Here is a 25,456-nt window from a genome sequence, read left to right as displayed (position 1 = left end):
CAGAACCAGGGGGCAACTCCAGAACCAGGGGCAACTCCAGAACCAGGGGCAACTCCAGAACCAGGGGGCAACTCCAGAACTAGGGGCAACTCCATAACCAGGGGCAACTCCAGAACCAGGGGCCACACACAGTTTAAGAATAAGGAGTAAGCCATTTAGAACGGAGAGGAGGAAACACTTTTTCTCACAGAGAGTGGTGAGTCTGTGGAATTCTCTGCCTCAGAGGGCGGTGGAGGCAGGTTCTCTGGATGCTTTCAAGAGAGAGCTAGATAGGGCTCTTAAAGATAGCGGAGTCAGGGGATATGGGGAGAAGGCAGGAACGGGGTACTGATTGGGGATGATCAGCCATGATCACATTGAATGGCGGTGCTGGCTCGAAGGGCCGAATGGCCTGCTCCTGCACCTATTGTCTATTGTCTATTTACAGAGGGTCAATTAACCTGCAAACCCGCACGTCTTTGGAATGTGGGAGGAAACCACAAGGGTGGCACGGTGGCAGAGTCACTGCCTTACAGCCCTTGCAGCACCAGAGACCCCGGTTCGATCCCGACTACGTGTGCTGTCTGTACGGAGTTTGTACGTTCTCCCCGTGACTGTGTGTGGGTTTTCTCCCAGATCTTCGGCTTCCTCCCACACTCCAAAGACATACAGGTTTGTAGGTTCATGGGCTTAGTATAAGTGTGAATTAGTGTGTGTGTGTGTGTGTGTGTGCGCGTAGGGTAGAGTTAATGTGCGGGGATTGCTGGTGCATGCTGGCTCGGTGGGCCGAAGGGCCTGTTTCCGCGCTGTATCTCTAAAACAAAGTGAAAAACCCGAACTACTAAACCGGAGCACCCGGAGCGGGAGGGAGATTGCAACATGTCCGCCCTGTTTCGACAAATGCGATCAACCTGGCGTGCACAATCAAATAAGATCAAAGAGAACAAGTTGTCCTACAACTTTAGGCTGTGCACGCCATACGCAAGAAGAAGAAGAAGAAGAGCACCCGGAGGAAAGCCAGCGGTCATGGGGAGAAGGTGCAAACTCCACAGAGGCAGCAGCCGAGGTCAGGATCGAACCAGGGACTCTTGTCGCTGAGCCACTGTTGCCGCCCCATTCCGGTAACTCTCCAAAGGCCTGACTTCCTCCTCCCAGGAGGGCGATTACCTTCCAGAGGTTGTGAAGGATGGCCAGCACTGATCCTGCCCGCCAGCATTGACCACGGCCACGAGTGGTCACCCCCGGCCCCCCCCCCCCCTGATACTCCACTCCCGATAAAACTCGTCTCGCGATCAGAGCATTCTAGTAGCTGGTGTGCGCTTGGGTTCCGAGCCGAGCCGAGCTGCAGCTGACCCCCCGCGATGCTCAAGGCCACAGGGGCAGCCTACAATGAGGGCACCGTGACATCACAATGGTGGTGATGAAGGCGATGAGCCACACACAGCCCGTGTGTGGGGAAGTGGACACAAACCCGCTCCGCCCGTCCTCAACAACTCCCATCAGCGTCAGAATAGTCGCCACTCGCAGGGGAAGGCGGAAAAATACTTGATGGGAATCCGAGGGGTGACCTTTCCCCCACACACACACACACACACACACATACACACACACACACACACACACACAAAGGGCGGTGGGTGCGTACGGAACGGGCTGCCGGAGGAGGTGGTTGAGGCTGGGACTATCCCGACGTTTAAGAAACAGTTGGACAGGGGCGTGGATGGGACAGGTTTGGAGGGATATGGACCAAGAGCAGGCAGGTGCGACTAGTGTTACTGGGACATGTTGGCCAGTGTGGACAAGTTGGGACGAAGGGCCTGTTTCCACACTACTGTTTCCGCTACGATAAACATACCACGAGCTGTGGACGATCCCGACTTGCCCCACTCCTTCATTCCCCTCCTTATAATTCATTCCTTTTTTCCTGGTGCCCTCTACATCTATGTCTCTTGCCCCCACCCCCACCCCCCCCCCCCCCCACTCTCTCGCTCACTCTCCCCCCCTCTCTTTCTCTCGCCCCCCCCCCTCTCGCTTTTTCTCTCTCCCCCCCACACATTCTCTCTCCCCCCCCACATAAAGGAAGATGGTTGTGGTAGCCAGAGGACAATCGCCCAGCCCTGCGGTAGAGTTACTGCCTTTACAGCGAATGCAGCGCCGGAGACCCAGGGTCGATCCCGACTACGTCTGTACAGAGTTTTTACGTTCTCCCCGTGACCCGCGTGGGTTTCCTCCGAGATCTTCGGTTTCCTCCCACACTCCAAAGACGTGCAGGTTTGTAGGTTAATTGGCTTGGTGTAAATGTAAAAATTGTCCCTAGTGGGTGCAGGCAGGTGTGCGGGGATCGCTGGCCGGCGTGGACCCGGTGGGCCGAAGGGCCTGTTTCCGCGCTGTATCTCTGAACTGAACTAATCCGGGAGATCAGGTGGGCCAAGGCAGACTGAGCGGAGGTGTTCAGCAAAACGATCGCCGAGCCTGCGCTTAGTCTCGCATCAGATTACTGATGAATGCACAAAGTTCACTTCCGTCAACAAGTTCTCAGCATTGTGCAGCAGGACATGGACAATAGTCACGGCATCCGGAGGGCGAGTTTACCTGGCAGTCACCTCCTCGGAGATGGTTCTACAGCAGAGACTGCAGCCTGGAGACGCGAGTCGTACATCCCCCTGGTTAAGTGCGCTGGCTTGCTGATCCGGGCCGAGACCGCCATATTGCAACTATACAATCAGACAGAAAAATCTGCTTCAGACAAGAGTTACGGTTCACTCCCAGCAACCAGCCTAGGTCCACCACCTCCCAGCTTAGTGAATGAGAAGCCTTATCAATGGCTTCCTTTGTGGCCTGCCATCTTTCACTTGATCCAAAGTCCACTCTGCAAATCCCGACATGAGAGATACAAAACGCTGGAGAAACTCAGCGGGACAGTCTGAAGAAGAGTCTCGACCCGAAAAGTCACCCATTCCTTCTATATAGCAGTCGCTGCCTCAAAAAGGCTGCCAACATCATCAAAGACCCACACCATCCCAGCCACACACTCATCCCTCCGTTGCCATCGGGAAGAAGGTACAGGAGCTTGAAATCTGGGACATCCAGGTTCAGGAACAGCTTCTTCCCCACAGCCATCAGACTGTGAAACACAATCAAACAACCTCTGAACAATAACAGCCTATTGCATTTTGTCTGTTTATTTATTGTGTATATATATATGGTCTATGGTATATAGACACACTGAACTTTTATCTCCTGTTCTGTATTATGTTTACATATTCTGTTGTGCTGCAGCAAGCAAGAATTTCATTGTCCTATAGAAACATAGAAACACAGAAAATAGGTGCAGGAGGAGGACATTTGGTCCTTCGAGACAGCACCGCCATTCATTGTGATCATGGCTGATCGTCCCCTATCAATAACCCGTGCCTGCCTTCTCCCCATATCCCTTGACTCCTCTAGCTCCTAGAGCTCTATCTAACTCTCTCTTAAATCCATCCAGTGACTTGGCTTCCACTGCCCTCTGTGGCAGGGAATTCCACAAATTCACAACTCTCTGGGTGAAAAAGTTTTTTCTCACCTCAGTCTTAAATGACCTCCCCTTTATTCTAAGACTGTGTGGCCCATGGTTCTGGACTCGCCCAACATTGGGAACATTTTTCCTGCATCTAGCTTGTCCAGTCCTTTTATAATTTTATAGGTTTCTATAAGATTCCCCCTCATCCTTCTAAACTCCAGTGAATACAAGCCTAGTCTTTTCAATCTTTCCTTATATGACAGTCCCGCCATCTCAGGGATCAATCTCTTGAACCTATGCTGCACTGCCTCAATCATAAGGATCTGGGACATATGACAATAAAACTCAGTTGACCCTTGACTATGCCTGTCCTGCTGAGTTACTCCAGCATTTTGTCTGTCTTTGGTTTAAACCAGCATCTGCAGTTCCTTCCTAACATACACCATGTCTGGTTTTGCCCTGACCTCTGCCCAAGAAGGCCTCAGACTCACCCCCACAGCCCATCCTCAGTCTGCCAGCTTATCTAAACTACTTCAGCATGTTTTCAAACCCCTGCATCCCTCGCCCCCTCTGTAACTTCCACACCACTGGTGAACCTATGCTGCTTTAATTCTGCCTCCTTACACATTTCAGTTTTATGATCAGCCATGATCACATTGAATGGCGGTGCAGGCTCGAAGGGCCGAATGGCCTACTCCTGCACCTATTGTCTATGTTTCTATTCACTGCACCAGTACCGGCAGTGATTAATTTAGTTTTAGTTTAGAGATACAAAGGGGAAACAGGCCCATTGGCCCACCGAGTCCATGCCGACCAGCGATGACCACACACCAACACACTTCGGACAATTTACAATCCTACTGGTGCCAGGAGGAGCGTGAGGGGTGGAGAGGAGGAGATGCAGAGCAAAGTGGGTTCTGGGTGGTGAGATACTGAGGGGTTTTCTGGCTGGAATGCCGCCGTCCTCACCGTGTCTGCTGTGGCATAGGGACATCCTCGCTGAGGGATTCTACCTGGTGCAGTCACAGCTGCCACAAGGTCCGAGCCGGGCGAGATGCCAAAGCCAGTGCCAGCCACCATCAACATCGTGCCTCGTTCAGACTGGAGCTGGGATCTGTGCAACACCCCTTTGTGCCGGGCTCATCACTAAGGTTCTCTGTTTCAAGACACATAATTACAGCTCGGGAGCAGCAGTATGAGACAGCTCCTGCCTCTCATCGCACCACAGGCTTCCCCAGGATGCAGGAAAGCATAAACCTCACTTGAGGTTAGACAAAAGTGCTGGAGAAACTCAGCGGGTGCAGCAGCATCTAAGGAGCGAAGGAAATAGGCAACGTTTCGAAATAGGCCCGAAACGTTGCCTATTTCCTTCGCTCCATAGATGCTGCTGCACCCGCTGAGTTTCTCCAGCACTTTTGTCTACCTCCGATTTTCCAGCATCTGCAGTTCCTTCTTAAATAAACCTCACTCGATCTCATTCAAGATAGACACTAAATGCTGGAGTAACTCAGCGGGACAGGCAGTATCTCTGGAGGGAAAGAATGGGTGACGTTTCGGGACGAGACCGTTCTTCAGACTCAATCTCACTCCTAGCAGGGAAAACAAGGGCATTACTGGGCCCTAAACCTGAACCTCTATCCTTGGGGATGATAGTACACTGGCCGTTTAGTTTAGTTTAATTTAGTTTAGAGAGACACAGCGTGGAAACAGGCCCTTCGGCCCACGGATTTTCCACTGACCACAAACTAGTTCTATCCTACAAACTGCAGAGTAGACTCGATGGGCCGAATGGCCTTGGTTCTTGGTTTCTTGGTCCTCCAAAATATTCCAAATGGAATTTAAACTGGAGGTGGCCTAATTCTACTCCTATAGCTTGTGAACTAGAGAAAATTTACAGAGGCCAATTGATCTACAAACCCGCACGTCTATGGAGAAAACCAGAGCACACAGGTAGATGGTAGAGACTTCATCCAGGCAGCACCCATAGTCAGGATCTAACCCTGGTGCTGTAAGCTCTGCCGCTGCCCAAACACAAAGGCATGCCAACACAAAGGAATGTTTAAATAACGTGCATTAAACTGAGGCCGAGGGAAGAAACACGGTGGATATTTTTGGCTAAAACGCGCAAAGGAAACGGCATCTGAAACACGGCACGTGTCGGAAGGAACTGCAGATGCTGGTTTACACCGAAGATGTGTGGCATTCATCATTCAGCGATGACACTCCGGAGAGTTACTCCAGCTTTTTGTGTCTATTTTCTGAAACACTGTATCTCGGTTCTAACTAAACTTGTCGGTTCTAAAAATAGACAGACCTGCCCCCCCCACTTACATATTTCAGTTATACTCAAAGACTCATAATGTAGCCCTACTCATCACAATCCAGTTTGCCCAGAATATCAGCACTAACCTGTTACATATCGTTCAACAGCTTCCATTGTCCCACACTAACCCATGATATCTCACTTTGAACAACGTTGTAATCCAATACGCTCGGAGCCAACTCTGATGTAGGTCATGACTATTTTATAAGTCCTCTATTACCGTCCCGGCTTGGAGACCCGACAAGGTTCCTTTATTCTCACGCAGCGTGGATCCCGTAAGCTGCTGCTCAGCAGATCCACGAGAAGATCATCTTCAATTGTCTGTGGAATTCTCTGCCTCAGAGTCTGTGGAATTCTCTGCCTCAGAGGGAGGTTCTCTGGATGCTTTCAAGAGAGAGCTAGATAGGGCTCTTAAAGATAGCGGAGTCAGGGGATATGGGGAGAAGGCAGGAACGGGGTACTGATTGGGGATGATCAGCCATGATCACATTGAATGGCGGTGCTGGCTCGAAGGGCCAAATGGCCTACTCCTGCACCTATTGTCTATTGACAGCCCATCTCACCTTCTCAAGGGAGTAGATCTTCTCCCCAGGGTGGGGGAACCAAGTACCAGAGGACATAGGTTAGGTTTAAGGTGAGAGAAGGGGGGGGGGGGAGGATATTTAATAGGCACCTGGAAGGCAACTTTCTTTTTACACAAAGGGTGATAGGTATATGGAACAAGCTGCCGGAGGAGGTAGTTGAAGAAGTTACTTTCACAACATTAAAAAAACATTTGGGTAAAAGCTGGAGTAACTCAGCGGGACAGGCAGCATCTCTGGAGAGAAGGAATGGGTGATGTTTCGGGCCGAGACCCTTCTTCAGACTGAAAGTCACGGGAAAGGGAAACGAGCGATACAGACGGTGATGTAGAGAGATAAAGAACAATGAATGAAAGACGTGCAAAATAGTAAAGATGGTAAAGGAAACAGGCCATTGCTAGCTGTTTGTTGGGTGAAAATGAGAAGCTAGTGCGACTTGGGTGGGGGAGGGATAGAATGAGAGAGAGGGAATGCCGGGGTTACTTGAAGTTAGAGATATCAATATTCACATCACTGGGGTGTAAGCTGTCCAAGTGAAATATGAGATGCTGTTCCTCCAACTTGCGTTTAGCCTCACTCCGACAATGGAGGAGACCGAGGACAGAACGGTTAGTGTGGGAATGGGAAGGAGAATTAAAGTGTTTAGCAATCGGGAGATCAGGTAGGTTCAGGCAGACTGAGCGAAGGTGTTCAGTGAAATGATCGCCCAGTCTACGTTTGGTCTCACCGAAGTATGCGAGTCCACATTTTAAACGACGGATATAGTAGATGAGGTTGGAGGAGGTGCAAGTATCTAGTAGTATGCATTCATGCAGGCAAATGGATGCCGTGTTTTGGTGTTGTACCCAATAGTGCAGCAGGGCCACCCATCACCATAAGACTAGGGGGTGCTTCATCAACACCTTCCCAAAGGCAACCATGGATGAGTACAAACTGGCTCCCAGATACACCATTATAACTGGAGCATCAAGTTACTCATTAACTTGGTGTTGCTTTAGCAGCTTAGATTCCCAGCAAGTCACCGGGCAAAAATGCCTTCGAGCTAAAGGACTGTGACAGCGGTCACCTCCAGGCAAGATTTGGGCCATTAGTTCCAATTTATTCAAGAAGGAACTGCAGATGCTGGAAAATCGAAGGTGGACAAAAGTGCTGGAGAAACTCAGCGGGCGCGGCAGCATCTATGGAGCGAAGGAAATAGGCAACGTTTCGGGCCGAAACCCTTCTTCAGACCAATTTATTTTTGGTTCCCTCAGTAGTGAGCCTCGGGTATCACTGCGCACAGATACTTTACACACGCAGGAAGATGAAACATGTTGGGACGTGGAGCTCCATCCAAACTGCACCAGTGCTATATTTTTTTAACTTACCTCCAAAACTAGTCATGCTAGCTAGCAGCTGCTTTAGAGATTATAAATTAACATCGTAAACCTAAAACTCAGAAGCAGGGTCAAGGGAAGTTAAGCAGTGCCTAGCTTGGTTTAAATGTTTAGTTTGGAGATACAGTGTGGAAACAGGCCAACTATTGTCCATTCTACAGTTCTATCCTGCACACCAGGGACAGTTTTTTAAGCCAATAGACCAACAAACATACAAACTTGCAAGTCTATGGACACACTGATCTGTTCTGTATTCATGCCTACTATGTTCTGTTGTGCTGAAGCAAAGCAAGAATTTCATTGTCCTATCTGGGACACATGACAATAAACTCTCTTGAATCTTTAGAATTTGGGAGGAAACCGGTGCACTGGGAGAAAAGCCCACGTGGACACAGGGAGAACATACAAACTCCACACAGGAGCCTACATAGTCATTAGTGGAGAACAAGGCTTGCATTCATTCAGACAAGATGGATGCTGTGTTTTGGTGCTGGTATGAATGTGAATGAAAACATCCTTTTATGACCAGTTTGTGTGTTATAACGTGACAGCTCAGATAGCAGCTCAGATCTGCACAGTACCAGCCAAGTCTGAAGAAGGGTCTCGACCCGAAACGTCACCCATTCCTTCTCTCGAAAGATGCTGCCTGTCCCACTGAGTTACTCCAGCACTTTGTGTCTGGAGTAACTTTTTTTTTTTTTTTTTTTAGTTTTTAGTGAGTCCTGTTTTTTTGTTTGTAGGGGATATGGTCTTTTAATGTGGGGGGGTAGGTGTTACTTTATTTATAGGTCCCTACCTGGTCGGTGTGGCAGCCTTTTTTCCGGGCTGCCCGTCGACCCGTCCTCGTGGCCTACCAGCGGGCTTGGAGCGCCGTTTCTTGGCGGGAACCACCCAGCACCTCGGCCTGGGTGGCGGCACAGCATTGAAGCGCTGGAGCGGAGCGGGCGATGCCTTGCCTGGGTCGCCGCGCTGGAGCTCTGGCGAGCTGGACCGCCGTGAGCAACATCTCCGGGCTGCGGGTTTGCGGAGCGGAGAGGCGGCGTGCGGAGAGACGGCGTGCGTAGAGGCGGCAAGGCGGCAGTGCGGAGAGCGGGCGCCGACTTTTTAATCTGGAGCCTGGGAGCGCCAAACCGGCGCGGACTTGTCGGCTTCGGCAGCCGCGGGCTCCAACCAAGAAGCGGCCGTTCCAAGTGGCCCAGCCGCCGAAAGGACTCTCCCGACGCCGGGGCAAGACCACCCGGTGAGAACGGCCAGGGACATCGGGCCTCCGTAGAGGCAATTGCGGTGGCCTCAATAGGCCTGACTTTGGGGTGAACATGGGGTGGGGACTGGACATTGTGCCTTCCTCCACAGTGCTATCCACTGTGGGGGGATGATTTTTTTGTCTAATTGTAGTCCTGTAGGTCTGTGTCCAAGATGGCTGCCGTGAAGAGAGAGTGGACGCTGGCACGAATTGGCTGCCGCTGCTCTCTTTTCACACTGTGTTTTTGATTTTCTGTTTTTGGATTGAATTCTGTTTTTAATTTGTGTCTCTGTGATGTCTTTAATTACTTGTTTTATTCCGATTATGTGTTTTTATTCCGATTACTATGTAAGGTGTCCTTGAGATGTCTGAAAGGCGCCCATTAAATAAAATGTATTATTATTATTATTTGTGTCTACCTTCAGTACCAGCCAAGCAGTTTGTGAACACTGGCCAGCATTTCCCCTTCCATTCCAACCTCTATATTACGCAGAACAGTACAGGAACAGCCTCTTCGGCCCACAATGTCCGTGCTGAACACGATGTGAAGTTAAATCAAATGTGATCCACATTCCCTGCATGTCCATGTTGCTACGCAAAGGCTTTTCTTCTACTTCTTCTTCTTTTGTGTGGCGTGCACAGCCTAAACTTGTTGGACAACTTGTTCTATTTGATCTTCCGTTTGTGCACGTCGAGTTGATTGCATTAGTCGAAACAGGGCGGACCACGCGAAGGTTGCAATCTTCCACCCCGCAAAGGCTTTTGAAATGCCACTATCGCATCTGCCTCCACCACCACACCAGGCAGCGTGTTCCATCCACACCCGCACCTCTCTGTCTGAAAAAATAATCTGACCCGCATTTCTCCTTTGAACTTTGCCCCTTTCACCGTAAAGCTACGCTCTCCGACCTTTGACATTTCCACCCTGGAAAAAGTTTGCTCCTCTATCTCATGCTCAGCGGAGAGACTCGAGCGGTGGGACACCATTCATTGCAAGATACAGCACAGAAACAAACCTTTACGGCCCATTGAGTCTGTGCCGACCATCAGACAGCTGTTTACACCAGTCAACGAACATTCATCCCATTTCTGGTCTCCATTGCAGTCTGAACAATAGAAATAGCCGTCTACAATATCAAATAGTGTACAATGATTTCCCCCACTCACTGGATTGCTCTACAACAAGGGTTCCCAACCAGGAGGTAAATGTCACCTACCCAAGGGGTAAATTTGTTGATTCTGGATTTGTTAAACACAGTATTTTAAAATGTCCCCTTTGTCGGTTGCATTATTATGGTAGTCAAGTCAAGAGAGTTTATTGTCATGTGTCCCTGATAGGACAATGAAATTCTTGCTTTGCTTCAGCACAACAGAACATAGTAGGCATTGACTACAAAACAGATCAATGTGTCCATATACCATAATATAAATATATACACATTAAACTGAATAAAGTGCAAATAACAGATAATGGGTTATTAATGATCAGAGTTTTGTCCGAGCCAGGTTTAATAGCCTGATGGCTGTGGGGAAGTAGCTATTCCTGAACCTGGTTGTAAACTAAAATGACTGATCAAACTTACTTTCGAAAAGTTGCCAGGGGGTAAACGGGACAAAATAGGTTGGGAACCCCGCTCCACTAAAAGTCAGCGTGAATGCAAAGTTCCAGGTAGCCCCCCCCCCCCTCCCCCATCTTGTACCACACTGGTGACATGTTTGACATTTCAAAGAATAATCTGAGACTCGCAGCAAAGCGTTAAACTTTTCCCCTCCATGTTCGATTGGCAGTGCATTAATTATCACAGGATTACAAGGGTGCTTACGACACAAAGAGCAAGTCCTAACGTTAATTTAATAGGGAATTATTATACAATTAATACACAATGAAGCAAGTTTTTAACTAAAACACAGTGAGGCGAAAAGGGCAACATTCGGTTTGTGGAAAGCAAACTGAATGAGTCAATCTGAAGGCTGACAATGTAATTGCTGATAATCCTCTACATTTGTAGGCAGAATCGCGCATTAATAACAGCATGCATCAAAGCACTCCACTTTCCTCGCAAGATTTAGGCCAATAAGTATCCAGCTAATCAGTCCTAATGTGATTTCTGTTGAATCTTGAATTCCATCCGACTGCTCTTTGCTTTTCAAGATTTCAATTCCCCAGCCAAATAGCAACCACTGGCTTTGCGGAAAGTAATTAGTATTTAATCCTTTTACACAAACATCTTAAACCTGAGTTGGCGCATGGTCAAGCACAATACGCTAGCTCGCACTGTGAAACTTTCTTCTGAATCTGCCCAGGGAAGCCTTATTAATTTGTTTGTTCCTTTGAGTGAGCAAGAGCATAGCTCCCTCCACGCAAATCACAGACAAAGCTGCAAATAGTTGTCTATACATTCAACGTACAATGAGCGGCACACTCTAAGATATTTAAAAATAACCCCCTGCCAGATCTCAATGGAGAATTAGGGAAGGAGACTTACAAAAGAACACAATCAAATCGTTCTAATGAACTCCTTCAGAATCACAAAGACTCGTCAGCTTGTTAGCATTTGATTTAGTCATAGAAACATAGGAAATAGGTGCAGGAGTAGGCCATTCGGCCCTTCGAGCCTGCACCGCCATTCAATATGATCATAAACTCATGTAGAACAGAAACAGGCCCTTCGTCCATGCCAACCAAGATGCCCCATCTAAACTGGTCCATTTGCCCGCTCTTGGCCCATATATCACTCTAAACCTTTCCTGTCTATGTACCTGCCCATACGTCTTAGAAATGCTGTTATAGCATCTGCCTCAACTACTTCCTTTGGCAGCTCGTCCCATTAACCCACCACCCTCCGAGTACTCATTAAATCTTGCCCCTCTCTCACCCTTAAACATGTGCCCACTTGTTTTTGATTTCCCTACCCGGGGTAAAAGAGTGTGCATTTGCGGCATCTGAAAAATGGTGCATCCAATTCAACATTCTGCACAGTGTACCCATCCCATGATATTTACATTTTGCACAAAGCTGGTAACTTTGATATTTTGATCCAATGATGGTGTGAGGTTGCACAGTGTTGCAACTGGCTCTCTGAAATCACTCGGTGAAGGGACAACTGCATCATACATTCCACTCATGAGAAACTTCCTCTCCCCAACTCAGTCTCATTGATACAGTAATATTTTCTTAGCTCAGAATTCCTGGTGACAGTTTCCTTTAAATTCAATTTCCCGTCAAAGATATTCTCCTCCGGCAAACGACATTGCGGTCTGATGGTCACCATTCGGCTTACTCAAACCCTTCACCCAGCTAGGACTTTGTCTCGCAATTAAACATTCTGCCTCTCCCCTTAAAACTATGCGCTCTAATATTTGACATTTCCAACCTGGGACAAAGATTCTGACTCTCTACCCTACCTATGCCTCATAATTTGAGAAACTTCTATTAGTCTTCTTCCAAATGTGGTAGGGCTTTGACGAACAATGAATATTATAAATAGACAATAGACAATAGGTGCAGGAGTAGGCCATTCGGCCCTTCAAGGAGCCAGCACCGCCATTCAATATGATCATGGCTGATAATCCCCAATCAGTACCCTGTTCCTGCCTTCTCCCGATATCCCCTGACTCTGCTATCTTTAAGAACCCTATCTAGCTCTCTCTTGAAAGCATCCAGAGAATCGGTCTCCACCGCCCTCTGAGGCAGAGAATTCCACAGACTCGCCACTCTCTGTGATAAAAAGTGTTTCCTCATCTCCATTCTAAATGGCTTACTCCTTATTCTTAAACTGTGGCCCCTGGTTCTGGACTCCCCCAACATCGGGAACATGTTTCCTGCCTCTAGCGTGTCCAAACCCTTAACAATCTTATATGTTTCAATGAGATACCCTCTCATCCTTCTAAACTCCGGAGTGTACAAGCCCAGCTGCTCCATTCTCTCAGCATATGACAGTCCCGCCATCCCTGGAATTAACCTTGTTGCACCATAACTATTTAAATGCTCTTAAAATTATCATTTGTTTTCAGGTCCAGAGAGGGCCCTTTGAACCTCTTGCATGCTGATCACTGGAGCTCTTTGAAAATATACAAAATAAAACATTAATTATTAAAGCTCGACTCATGTATCACCTGGTTGTCACCGCGACCGCAGTCTCGTCGGTGGAGATCAAAGGGCTTGAAGCAATTCTGGCACCTGCTCCTGTCAAAAACATTTGCCTGGAACTTCAAGCAAGCCCGTGGACTGACGACAAAAATCATCCCCGAAAACTCACTGGGAGCCATCGAGTAAAAGTTGGAGTTGCCTCAAAAAAGGAGAGACAAATTGCTTCATTTCACCCTTGCAAACTTGGTGGGCTTTGCCTTCTGTCTGCGGCCAGTCGGGGACCAAACGAGCTGAACTCCCCAGGGTCCGGCCAGTTAGTTACATAAGTTGCAGCCGAGACTTCAACTGTGGAAACACTTGCCAAGAAATGCAGAAAATCTGTAGTTGTCCAAGTTGAAACCCCGATGCAGCACACGTCCCGGGTGCATGTCTGCACAACTCCAAAGGGGCAACACTCCAAACTCTCGCCAGCAAACCCCCTGCATTTTAAAATGCTGCTTTTCAAAACGCATGTTATTGTCTATTTCGTGGCGCTGTGTGTCAAAGTCCGTGGTGGAGATGGGGTGTTTTTTTCCGCCCAATTTATTTCAGCAAGCATTCATACAGCTCTCCAAACTGATTGCCTCTGTCACAGCTTTCCAGTGCATGGAGCAAACATGCCCGCGGCTCCTTCGGCAAGAAACGGCGCCTGCTCTTTGCTGGGGTTTTTTTTTGGGGGGGGGGGGGGGACATGTTTAAGAAGTTGCAATCTTGACATAAAGTCGCAGCTGCCCGGATACTAATACACATAGTACCTGCTGGTGCGGCTCCATCAGCGCCTATTATTCACCCAGCCTTACAATTGGGGAGCGGGGAACGCCGACCAGATCCTCGTTGGTGGTTTGTGCTGTCAATTATGGTTGGAAGGCGCATGTCGAACAACACACCGAGCGGCGAATCACTTTCAGAGAGGGAGGGGAAAGAGGGGAGTTACATTTTACATTAAAACAATTTCTCTCGCGGCTCCAGGTCTCCAATTGTACACCGTGACCACTATAATAGTCATTTCTGCACAAGATTCCACAAACAGCCAGCTAATTAAAAAGTCCTAGCCCTGCACGCAAAGTAGCCATAACTTGTTACTATACAGTACTGAACCGCCATCTGCGACACCTGTTTCAGCTCAAAGACCTTTCAGAAGATGTCCGAGCGGTAGAAATACAGCAGGGTGAATCTAGACCTCCAGCCCACACAGTCTGTGCCAACATAGGTGAGTGCATAAGGCTCCCATCACCAGCGGGAGCAAGTTGACATTTGGCACTTTGGAATTTTAACATCTTGTCCTGTGTATTTGGAAACTACCCTTTTTCCACGAGTAGTAGCTCTACTCAATAACCAAAAATCTGGAGCCTCATTTTGCTCTGGTATTTTATTTAATTCACATGTTTAATCAATGTTTTATTATTAATGTTTACTGTTTTATGTGTCATTCCTAACGGTCACTGTATGCCGTTGTCACTTGCAGGCAGAGCACCAAGGCAAATCCCTTGTATGTGAATACTTGGCCAATAAACGTATTCTTTCATACATTAATCCCAAATCATCGTTGATTTTTCATCCTTGCTAGGATTAGTCAGTCATACAGCGTGGAACCAGGCCCTTCGGCCCAACTTGCCCACACTGCCCAACGTCCCCTATACCCCTAACCTATCCATGTACCTGTTTAAATGTATCTTAAACATTGCGATAGTACCTGCCTCAACTACCTCCTCCGGCAGTTCGTTTCATACACCCACCACCCTTTCTGTAAAAAAAGTGACCTAGTTTTCACGTAGAGCTAACCTCCGTCCCCTACTCTTCATTCACCCTTCATCAGTATGTGGTGATTGTGTTTCCATTATCAATTAGCTTTTGAACACTGTAGGCTCGGAAGCGCATTCCTGACTGACCGCTGCAGTAATTAACTACAGTGTAACTGCACTGTTCGAGGAGTTATTTTCTGTGTTGGATGCCAAACTAACTCCTTGCCTTCTCGGTGAACGCAGGTGATCCCCAGGTACTATTTAACGGGCAGGAAGGTCCCCCTAAATTCCGGGCCAATGTTTAGGCTTGCATCACTTTTTGATAAAAGAGAAAATTATCAGTTTGCTATTTCAATGCTTGTTTTTTTGTGGAACCCTACCACTTTGACTTCGACACTATTCCCATGACAATGGTGGACACATTTCAAAAATTCTGAATTGGCAGCAAAGTGTTTTGGATATTTCAAGGTTCAACACAATCACCACATACCGATTCTTGCAAACAAAAAGCTCTTCAGGTATGTACTTGGCCGAGACCATCAGGACTGACGTTAATAATTCAAAGAACTAAATTTATTTTTGGGGAGGAAAATTCCCACCGTCGAAAGAAAACTGCAGGGACTTAATGATTCAGTGCCACACTGGCAGGGATATTTTTGGACAATTTCACACCACGTGGTGTGTAGTTTTTCTTAGAATTCAGTAGCAATCAAAGCAAGTCCTGGTGCAGCACTGTATGAAGTGAAAGGAATATCCACCCCTATCACTTTCAAAACTCCACCTTCTGGAAGATAATGCCACATATTTTTGCCCTGCGAACACAACTGCTGGCAACTACTGCAGCTGATTCCATGTTGAATGTAACCCCATAGGTTTGTTCGATGCTGCAACTCGCATTGTTGAAATAGTCGCAGAAAGATCAAGTTCAGTTGAACAACAGAACAACTATTTGGAGGTGGAATGCAGGAGGCAGCTGAAGAGAGTTGATGCCTTACAGCTGTTCAGCTTCAAGGATAGCCCAACTGACACCGACAACACCAATGCATAAAGTCACAGGAGACACAGTGAACATCTGAAGATATAAAGCTCACGGAGTCAAGTCACAGAAAAATCGTACGTTGCTTCTGACAAGCCAATAAACATGTTTACAAAATGTAAGAACAGAATTTAATTTGAAAAAAATGGATGATTCAGATCAGGTCAAACATAGTAACGTGCACATTCCGCAGCAGGTCAACAACGAAACTCTAAATTCTTAAGGCGCTGCATTAAAACAAAAATCAGAATCCATACCTCCACCAACCCAACACAGTAATCAGTTCTCAGGTTTAATTGGCATCATTAAATGTGAGCTAGAAAGTTATAAATGGGACCCACTTGACTACCTGCACCGGATGATAAGATCCATCTCAGAACACCCGTAATTCTGAGCAGAGCAGGCAGTGACTTAATGGCCTTTCCACACTGACTGTAGACTTTAAGCAAGTGACAAAGAGGTGTCCAAGCTCCTCTGAGATGTTAAAAAAACATACAAAGTGCTAGAGTTAAGGGCATGTTCCACGAGCATGCAACTCCATGCGGCAAGCGCGACCTAACGTGGTGGCTTGAGCCGTACGGCCTTGCGGGGCTGGTCCCACTTCGATCGCCGGAGCGGTATGGAGTTGTGCGGAGCTGGTCCTGACATCGCGCGGGGCTCCGAAAAACTGACCGTGTTCGAAAAATCCGCGCGGCAACGGCCTGCTGGCCCGCAGCCGCCTCGACGGGCATACACAGCGTCTTGACGCCGTACGTCACGCGCGAACTTCACGTCATTCACTCGACCTCCGCGTGGCCCCCGCTTCCGGTTTAGTCACGCTTGCCGCACGCAGGTCGCATGCTCGTGGGACAGGCCCTTAACTCAGCGGGACAGGCAGCAGCTCTGCAGGACATGGATAGCGGATGTTTCGGGTTCGGTCCCTCTTTCGGACTCAAGTCCAGCAATTTGTGTTTTTTGTAAACAACATGTTTCCTTGTGTCTCCTGTAAGATGTACCCAAGCCACATTAGTAGATTACACAAATATCATGACGAGAGAACATTAAAGAATTTTGTAGACGAAGAACAGTCCGGTCCTACAAACAAAAAGATCCAAAACAGATACACTTGCATGTGTAAGAAAACACAGAGTGCTGGAGATCAGCGGGTCAGATAGCATCTCAGGAGGGCATGGAGAAGCGACGTTTCTGGTTGGGACATTTCCCCAGCATGTTGTGCCCTTTGTTTTGTAAACCAGCACCAGCAATTCCTTATTTCTACACTTTGACTGGTCCTTACATGGATTGATCTGACAACATCCAAGTCTAGCAAACTATGGTCGATTTTTTCCTGGGCGAGCTGCCTCCATTTGTTAGTCCTAGGATTTGATTACTCAGTTTAAGCATCGATGTTGCTCAGCCATCTTGCAGTTTGGAACGTATAAAAGCCCAAGAGAAAGTGTTCTGAGATTCATATCTCACTCCCCGGCCTTCCTGTCCGTTTCCGCCTCTGTGATTTTGTCGTTTTGCCTTTGGGGAGGGGTTTGACCTTCCGAGAACTCTTCTTTCCTTTCAGTTGTTTCTTACTGGCCGAGTGCAGCGCATGTGTCAGTGAAGAAATCCTAGCGAAACAAAAGGAGTGGCAATTGTTTCAAAGTCCGGAACATTGCGTTATAAAATAGGAAACCCAAACTGCGGGAGAAACTCAGCGGGTCAAGCAGCATCTGTGGAGGAAAATTAGACCCTTCATTGCAAAGATCCTATAGCGGAGCAAGATAGACCACTCCTGCTAAATGCAATGGGCTGACGTGTAGTACGCAACGGAGCGGAACATGGGTCTTTTTTTCATCCATTTCAGTAACCCTACCTGACTTTAGGTATCCCTCTCGCAGTGTAATCAACGTTGCGGGGGGGGGGGGGGGGGGGACAGTTTGTGTTAATAAATTATAATTCTGAAAATGAGGAGAAGATTTTTACCAAAGAACTTTGATTTTTACGAGGATGTTTCCGTAACCGGTTTCCGTCTCCGCACTAGTATCTTTGCTCCGCTACGGGATCTTTGGTGCGGAGACGGAAGCCGGTTACGGAAATGGGGGCGAAAATTACCCATGAATCTGCCCATGACCGTACTACGTCTTTTTCGTCGAATGATCTATCTTGCTCGCTATAGGATCTTTGCTTCATTGTGTGTTAAGAACAACCCCCCAGGCCACAGAGGCAAGAGGCCTCAGTGTCAACTCAGAAAAGGAGCCCTAGACGAAAAACAGTGCAAGCCTCGATCTTATGGTGAGGGGTGGATAGTGATGCATTGTATATATTTGCATCCATATAAAAAACAAAACTTACAACCTGCATTAACCCTAAGCTAGTATGCTTTCCTGCCGTGCGATTGACCTGATGTCTCTCAGCTGTGTGATGAGGGGAACGAGGTGCTCTGTATCCCAAAAAGGACCAGTAATAAACAACTCCCAAGCATTTCCCTGTCATTCACCAGAGAGGAACTCACGGTGCACGCCACAGCCTATCCCCGGCAATGATATGTGTGGTATTATACATCAATATGATATTGATATCCCATGCATGGATGAGTGATGGGGGTTTGCCAGAGACCTAGCCTGTCAAACAGTACCGAGGGCTTGACAGACGTGCTGGGCAATTTGACCATGACACTACAAGGCATGAAAAGACCAACTCTATGATATCCCCTAGATAAGGGGTGGGGAACCTGCGGCCTTCGAGGGCTTTAAGTGCGGCCTTTAGAACTAATCCAAATTTTGTCGAACAAATCCTTTTATTTTTATTTATATGTTTTTGTTCGTCTTTTATTATTTTTATTTTAATCTTAAAATGAACGTATTTAAAATACCAAAGAGTAAAAGAAGATTCAACAAAACAATCCTCCCCGACTGACGGCCACAATTTAAACATTAGTCAGTCATGAGGGCTATTTTATTGCCACGAAGAGTTACTCGCTTTGGGCACTCTTACGGGTAGAACACGAGGAATAGATTTCTTCAACAACCTTCAAGATAAATGTCGTGAAGTATATCTAATTGAAGTTTCTTGGATGTGGCCTTATTAGATTACAGCTAACTTAATGCGACATTCCAACATGAAAACGTTCCCCACCCCTGCCCTAGATGGTGGACTATCAATGGAACATCCATTTAAAGGACATCACAGATTCAGTCCAATGGAACCTGACCACTGAATCTTGTAAAAGTTTCCAAACCGATAACATCCCCTAATATTCCACTTACTTTGCAGACATAATGGGTTCAGTTCGTTTCCTCGGCAATGGGATGTCACTTGTCTCAGGCATTTCCACTTCCTCATCATTCTCTGCTGCCTGCTCTTCCTTAACTTCTGCCGACTCCTAAAATGAGAAAATAAATCCACTTTCACACAAGCACAATGACATCAGCCCCAGCGTGCTGGGACACTTGCAACCGGGGGCAAATCAGAACCTCCGGTGCTGTAAATTCTTCAGTTCTCAGCTCGTAGAATGAAGTAGCTGCTCAGACCGAGTTAATTTCCAAACAAAATTTGAAGCAGATTATAGCATGCAGAGCATAAAAAAATAACTTCTTATAACAACTCTGGAATAATATAGAACTAAGGCACGTAACAAGTTATCAAAATTTGATACCAATCTACAAAAGCAGCTACGACAAAAAAAAATTGAGCATAAGGTGCATCTTAAAAGTTGGAGAGGTAAGTTTATTGGCCAAGTATTCACATACGAGGAATTTGCCTTGGTGCTCCGCCCACAAGTAACAATATGACATACAGTGACAGTTACGAGTGACTCAGAAAATACTAAACATTAATAATAATAAAACATTAATGATCAAACACCATTGATTACCAATAAAATACCAGATCAAAGGGAGGCTACAGATTTTTGGCTGTTGAGTAGAGCAACTACTCGTGGATAAAAACTGTTTTTATGTCTGGCTGTGGCAGCTGTGACAGTCCGGAGTCGCCTTCCAGAGGGAAGTGATTCAAAGAGTTTGTGGCCAGGGTGAGAGGGATCAGAGATGATCTTGCCCGCTCACTTCCTGGCCCTTGCAGTGTACAGTACATCAATGGAGGGAAGGTTGTAGCCAATAACCTTCTCAGCTGATCGGACGATTCGCTGCAGCCTCCGGGTGTCGTGCTTGGTGGCTGAGCCAAACCAGACCATGATGGAAAAGGCGAGGACAGACTCCACGATGGCCGTGCAGAATATCATAAGGTCATAATAGGAGCAGATGATAGGAGCAGAATTAGGCCATTCGGCCCATCTGTCTTTCAAGCATGGCTGATCTATCTCTCCCTCCTAACCCCATTCTCCTGCCTTCTCCCCATAACCCTTGGCACCCGTACTAATCAAAGAACACCCATGCTCCAACGGAAGGACTCCTTGAGTCTGGCGCCTTGGACCACTTGTCCACCCTGACATCCATTTCCTCACTGAAGTTCTATTTCACTCTTTTTTTAAACCTACTCTTTCCACTAAACTTGGAGTCATTCATCCTCACACCTCCCAATATTATTTTAAGTCACCTCTGGAAAGTGCCCTGGGCCATTTTACTACGCAAGATGTGTTTATGCACACACAATATCTAAAATCAAAGTTCTTCCTGGCAGATGTGAATAAACAGACATTCTCTGTCCACACCCCGAGCCTCCACATTTACTTTACATACTTTAGATTTAACAGTTCTTATAGGGTTATATAGCACAGAAAATCGTCCTTTAGGCCCAGCAAGTCAGCACTGAAGATCAAGCATCTACTTCGACTTATCCCATTTTAAACCTTCACATTCCTACCCAGTATCTCCAGATTCTACCACTTACACACTAAGGGGAATTTACAGAGGTTGATTAACCTACCAACCCACAAGTCTTTGGTATATGGATGGAAATTATCCCTCCTCTAAAATTGATGCAATGGACCAGAGCAAGATCACAACTCTACCAATGGACCATGGGAATGAAGAGAAACACAAGCAAGGAATAATTCCAGTCTCTGGACAGTGTCAGATGAGCACCCTTCGTTAAAACCGACATCACGAAGGTGGCAAATGCCATGGTGACGAAAGTGACGAATTATCCATTTTTGCCAAACTACTCAATGTGTTTTCTAAACTATTGTTGCCATGTAGGCAATATTATCTCGCCTTTGCTAGCCGTCAGTTTCAACTATTTAGTCACCTGATTGGCACCATCGAAGAACATGTTGGTGCGGCCCAGATCTAAGCTGCTGATTGTTGTCACGGTGACTGTGTGGTTTGGATGGTCGTACTGAACGCACTCTGTCTTGGACGTTGTCAGTCGATCCAACTCGTCAGCTTCCTCTGCAGAAAACAACATGAGGAAAAACTTTTTCACCCAGAGAGTTGTGAATTTGTGGAATTCTCAGAAGGCAGTGGAGGACGATTTACTGGATGCATTCAAAAGAGAGTTAGAGCGAGCTCTTAGGGCTAGCGGAATCAAAGGGTATGGGGAGAAGGCAGGAACGGGGTACTGATTGTGGATGATCAGCCATGATCACATTGAATGGCGGTGCTGGCTCGAAGGGCCGAATGGCCTACTCCTGCACCTATTGTCTATGTATCTATGAAACAATGTCATCAATTTGAAGCACTGTACTCCTGGAATGGGATGAACGGGGAGCACGTAATTAGAATCAGCATGTTTAGGACATTAATATACGAAATCTGCATTTGCATTTATATAGTGTCTTAAACCTGGTAAAATATCCCAAGCTTTACATAGGAGCAAAATAAGACAGAATAAATGCGCGGGAAGGAACTGCAGATGCTGGTTTACACTGAAGATAGACACAAAAAGCTGGAGGAACTCAGTGTGTCAGGCAACATCACCAGAGAAAAGGAATAGCGATGTTTTGGGTCTGAAAGGGCCGTTTCTGTTTGTGTAACTAATACTCTAAGGTAGACCAGTCTGAAGAAGGGTCCCGATCCAAAACGTCACCTATTCCTTTTCTCCAGAGATACTGCCTGACCCACTGAATTACTCCAGCTTTCTGTGTCTATCGAAGACAAAATAAAAATGGCTGTCCAGTTCAAGACTAAATAAAATCTGCAGCTAGTATGATTAAAAGATGCAAATTACCCAATGCTTCTTGTCTTTCTTTGAACATCTTCACATATTCTTTGCGTCTCTGCAAATCAAAAAATGATTAGGAAATACTGCAGCATAGTTTCATTGTGAATCCCCAACCCTTGCTGCTTCAAGAGAGAATTAGATTTAACGCTTAGCACTGAAGGAATCAAGGGATATGAGGAAAAAGCAGGAACGGGGTGGTACTGATTTTAGATGATCAGCCATGATCATATTGAATGGCCTAGCTAGCTAGCTTGAAGGGCCGAATGACCTACTCCTGCTCCTATTTTTCTATATTGTTCATCAGTGGTTGTCATGCATTCAGCCTCCTAGGGCCAAACTTTGGATGTTCTTCTTTAAACAAACTTGGTGGATTGGGGCCAGACAGTAAACCCTGGAAATGGCGAACCAGGGAGTGGGGGAGGGTGTCCGTAACTGCCGTTAGTCGGTCTGCTATAAGCAAAATCCACTATGCAGAGGTCCATTATTGCGAAGGTTTACTGTATAAGATGGTCACTAATAACCCCAATAACCACAAAGCTCAACCCACAAACATCGCCAATTCCATCTCTCCATAGATGCTGCCCCACCCGCTGAGTTTCTCCAGCATTTTGTGTCTACCAGTGCTAATCAATGTCTCCCACCTCCTCCTTCACACGTTTTTGTTCCTCCTTCAGTTTTGTTTTAATTTCTTGCAAAGCCTTCTTTCTTCTCTCCACCTTCCGCTTGTGAAAGCCAGTCAGAAATTCCCTGCGAAACAAAATAGAAAAGAATGATAAAAAACAATGGTCTAAAAATTGAAACTAATTTATAAATGTGTAAAGCAGCAGTGTATAGCGCCAGTTTGAGCTTAGTTTAGTTTGTAGATACAGAATGGAAACATGCCCTTCAGCCAACAGAATCCACTGTCTATCACTGACCTGTTCATGTTATTCTAGTTTCACACCCACTCCGTGCACACTTGGGGCAATTTAGAGACCAATTAACCCACAAACCTGCACATCTTTGAGATGTGGGTGGAAACTGGAGCACCGGAAAAAACCCACGTGGTCCCACGGAGAACGTGAAAACTCCACACAGACAGCACCCAAGGTCAGGATTGAACTTCGCCTCTGGCACTGTGAGGAAGCAGCTCTTTCTGCAAGGGCTTTGGGTTTGGACATTCCAGTACTGACAAGGCCATGGAAAGGCCGGCACAAAGGTATTTTCTCCATGGCCTCATTCCATTGTAGAACGTAGAAATTTGGACGTTTAGTTTTGGGACCAGACTGCTGAGGAAACAAAGATAGGAGTGATGCTCATCTGTGAAATTATCACAGGAGAGGCGTCGAGTGATGAACAGGAGGACTACTGTTCATACTACTGTTTGTACATATGTATATATATTTACTGTTCATTATTCTATGTTCGCTCTTCTGGGTGAGATGGTAACTGCATTTTGTTGTCTCTGTACTGTACACTGCACAATGACAATAAAGATTGAATCTGAATCTGGAGAGGGGGAGACAAGAGTCCATTCATCCACACGTGTGAATGTCCAAATCAAATGATCAAAACATGTTCCATCCATCATTAGGTCAGAGATGTTCCCTAAACAATTAGCAACGCTTCAACAAGTGGGTCCATGAAGCAAGACCAATATGACAGCTGAGGGTACACAAAAATGCTGGAGAAACTCAGCGGGTGCAGCAGCATCTATGGAGCGAAGGAAATAGGCAACGTTTCGGGCCGAAACTCTTCTTCAGACTGATAGGGGGTTGCGGGGAGAAGGAAGGAAAAAGGAGGAGGAGGAGCCCGAGGGCTGAGGAAGGGGAGGAGACAGCAAGGGCTAACAAAATTGGGAGAATTCAATGTTCGTGGCTAACAAAATTGGGAGAATTCAATGTTCGTGGCTAACAAAATTGGGAGAATTCAATGTTCATGGCTAACAAAATTGGGAGAATTCAATGTTCATGGCTAACAAAATTAGGAGAATTCAATGTTCAGGCTAACAAAATTGGGAGAATTCAGTCTGAAGAAGGGTTTCGGCCCGAAACGTTACCCATTTCCTTCACTCCATAGATGCTGCTGCACCTACTGAGTTTCTCCAGCATTTTTGTGTACCTGGGAGAATTCAATGTTCAGGCTAACAAAATTGGGAGAATTCAATGTTCATGGCTAACAAAATTGGGAGATTTCAATGTTCATGGCTAACAAAATTGGGAGATTTCAATGTTCATGGCTAACAAAATTGGGAGAATTCAATGTTCATGGCTAACAAAATTGGGAGATTTCAATGTTCATGGCTAACAAAATTGGGAGAATTCAATGTTCAGGCTAACAAAATTGGGAGAATTCAATGTTCATGGCTAACAAAATTAGGAGAATTCAATGTTCAGGCTAACAAAATTGGGAGAATTCAATGTTCAGGCTAACAAAATTGGGAGAATTCAGTCTGAAGAAGGGTTTCAGCCCGAAACGTTACCCATTTCCTTCACTCCATAGATGCTGCTGCACCCACTGAGTTTCTCCAGCATTTTTGTGTACCTGGGAGAATTCAATGTTCAGGCTAACAAAATTGGGAGTATTCAATGTTCATGGCTAACAAAATTGGGAGAATTCAATGTTCAGGCTAACAAAATTGGGAGAATTCAATGTTCATGGCTGACAAAATTGGGAGATTTCAATGTTCAGGCTAACAAAATTGGGAGAATTCAATGTTCAGGCTAACAAAATTGGGAGAATTCAATGTTCAGGCTAACAAAATTGGGAGATTTCAATGTTCATGGCTAACAAAATTGGGAGAATTCAAGGTTCAGGCTATCAACATTGGGAGATAGGGAAGACAGCTGAGGATGGTCAGGATGAGGAAAGCCTGGTCCATGGATGGGAAAGATTGCACCGGGTGGCGCTGTACAATGACAGTGCCTCGTCCCTTCCTCTCTTTGTTATTTCTTAGTCTGTAGTTAAATGTTGTTTTAGTGTATCTTTAGTTTTGTATCTTCACGTCCACCGACTGTGCGTGGAGTGCCTTGACTGGGCGAACGAACTAAAGGCCTCGGCGGTGAACCGGGACATCTCGGTCGGTTCTGCCCCCCACCCCGGGCTCGCCTTCCACCCAGGAGCCGCCGGACTAGACCACAGCCATCCTCCCTCGTCCCCCACCCGGAGCTCACCTCCTATCCTCCTCATTGAAGGTCAGCACGCAGCGCTCCCGGCGCCGGCCGCCATTCCTCCTCGCCATCGCCCGCCTCGCTATGTTGTGCTGCTGACCTTCCTTTCCCCCGGCGGCCGTGCCGCGCGTTGCTATGAGCAACAGTCAAAAGCTCCCGGGCCTGGCAGCTGAACCCCCGCTCCCCGCACAAACGTTCCACTTTCCTTCCCCACCCCACCCGGCTTGCTGGTGAATGTAGGTGTTGGAAGGAACTGCAGATACAATACAATACAATTCAATTTATTGTCATTTGGACCCCTTGAGG

At 46.7% G+C, this 25,456-nt stretch overlaps 2 protein-coding genes across 2 annotated transcripts in view; both read right to left on the bottom strand.

Annotated features, from left to right (window-relative positions):
• LOC116966787 overlaps positions 1-14,160 on the bottom strand; it is a 51,222-nt gene extending 37,062 nt beyond the window's left edge. Inside the window, exons 1-2 of the mRNA XM_033013126.1 lie at positions 13,121-14,160; positions 2,572-2,693 (exon numbers count right to left, since the gene is read on the bottom strand). Coding sequence (XP_032869017.1) covers positions 2,572-2,693; positions 13,121-13,273 — 275 coding nt within the window. The 5' untranslated portion in view covers positions 13,274-14,160. The remainder of the gene's footprint in view (positions 1-2,571; positions 2,694-13,120) is intronic.
• Positions 14,161-16,013: 1,853 nt separating this feature from the next.
• nol12 (nucleolar protein 12) lies at positions 16,014-25,261 on the bottom strand. The gene is made up of 6 exons (XM_033013628.1): positions 25,154-25,261; positions 22,643-22,748; positions 22,008-22,056; positions 21,087-21,229; positions 19,148-19,263; positions 16,014-17,509 (listed from the first exon to the last, which is right to left on the bottom strand). The coding sequence occupies exons 1-6, from the start codon at positions 25,219-25,221 to the stop codon at positions 17,359-17,361; spliced, it is 633 nt and encodes a 210-aa protein (XP_032869519.1). The 5' UTR covers positions 25,222-25,261; the 3' UTR covers positions 16,014-17,358.
• Between the last annotated feature and the right edge of the window lie 195 nt (positions 25,262-25,456).

This window comes from Amblyraja radiata, chromosome 38 (assembly GCF_010909765.2).
Source record: "Amblyraja radiata isolate CabotCenter1 chromosome 38, sAmbRad1.1.pri, whole genome shotgun sequence".
NCBI lineage: Eukaryota > Metazoa > Chordata > Chondrichthyes > Rajiformes > Rajidae > Amblyraja > Amblyraja radiata.
The sequence above is the reverse complement of the archived record's forward strand: the minus strand, read 5'-3'. Positions and strand labels throughout refer to the sequence as shown.

Excerpts from the sequence above, each read along its gene's own strand:
- nol12 (XM_033013628.1), bottom strand. The coding sequence starts at position 25,221 with ATGGCGAGGAGGAATGGCGGCCGGCGCCGGGAGCGCTGCGTGCTGACC. Across the intron at positions 22,749-25,153 it reads TTCAATGAGGAGGATAGGAG|GGAATTTCTGACTGGCTTTC; the intron begins GTGAGCTCCGGG and ends TTTGTTTCGCAG. Across the intron at positions 21,230-22,007 it reads AGAAAGACAAGAAGCATTGG|AGGAAGCTGACGAGTTGGAT; the intron begins GTAATTTGCATC and ends TGTTTTCTGCAG.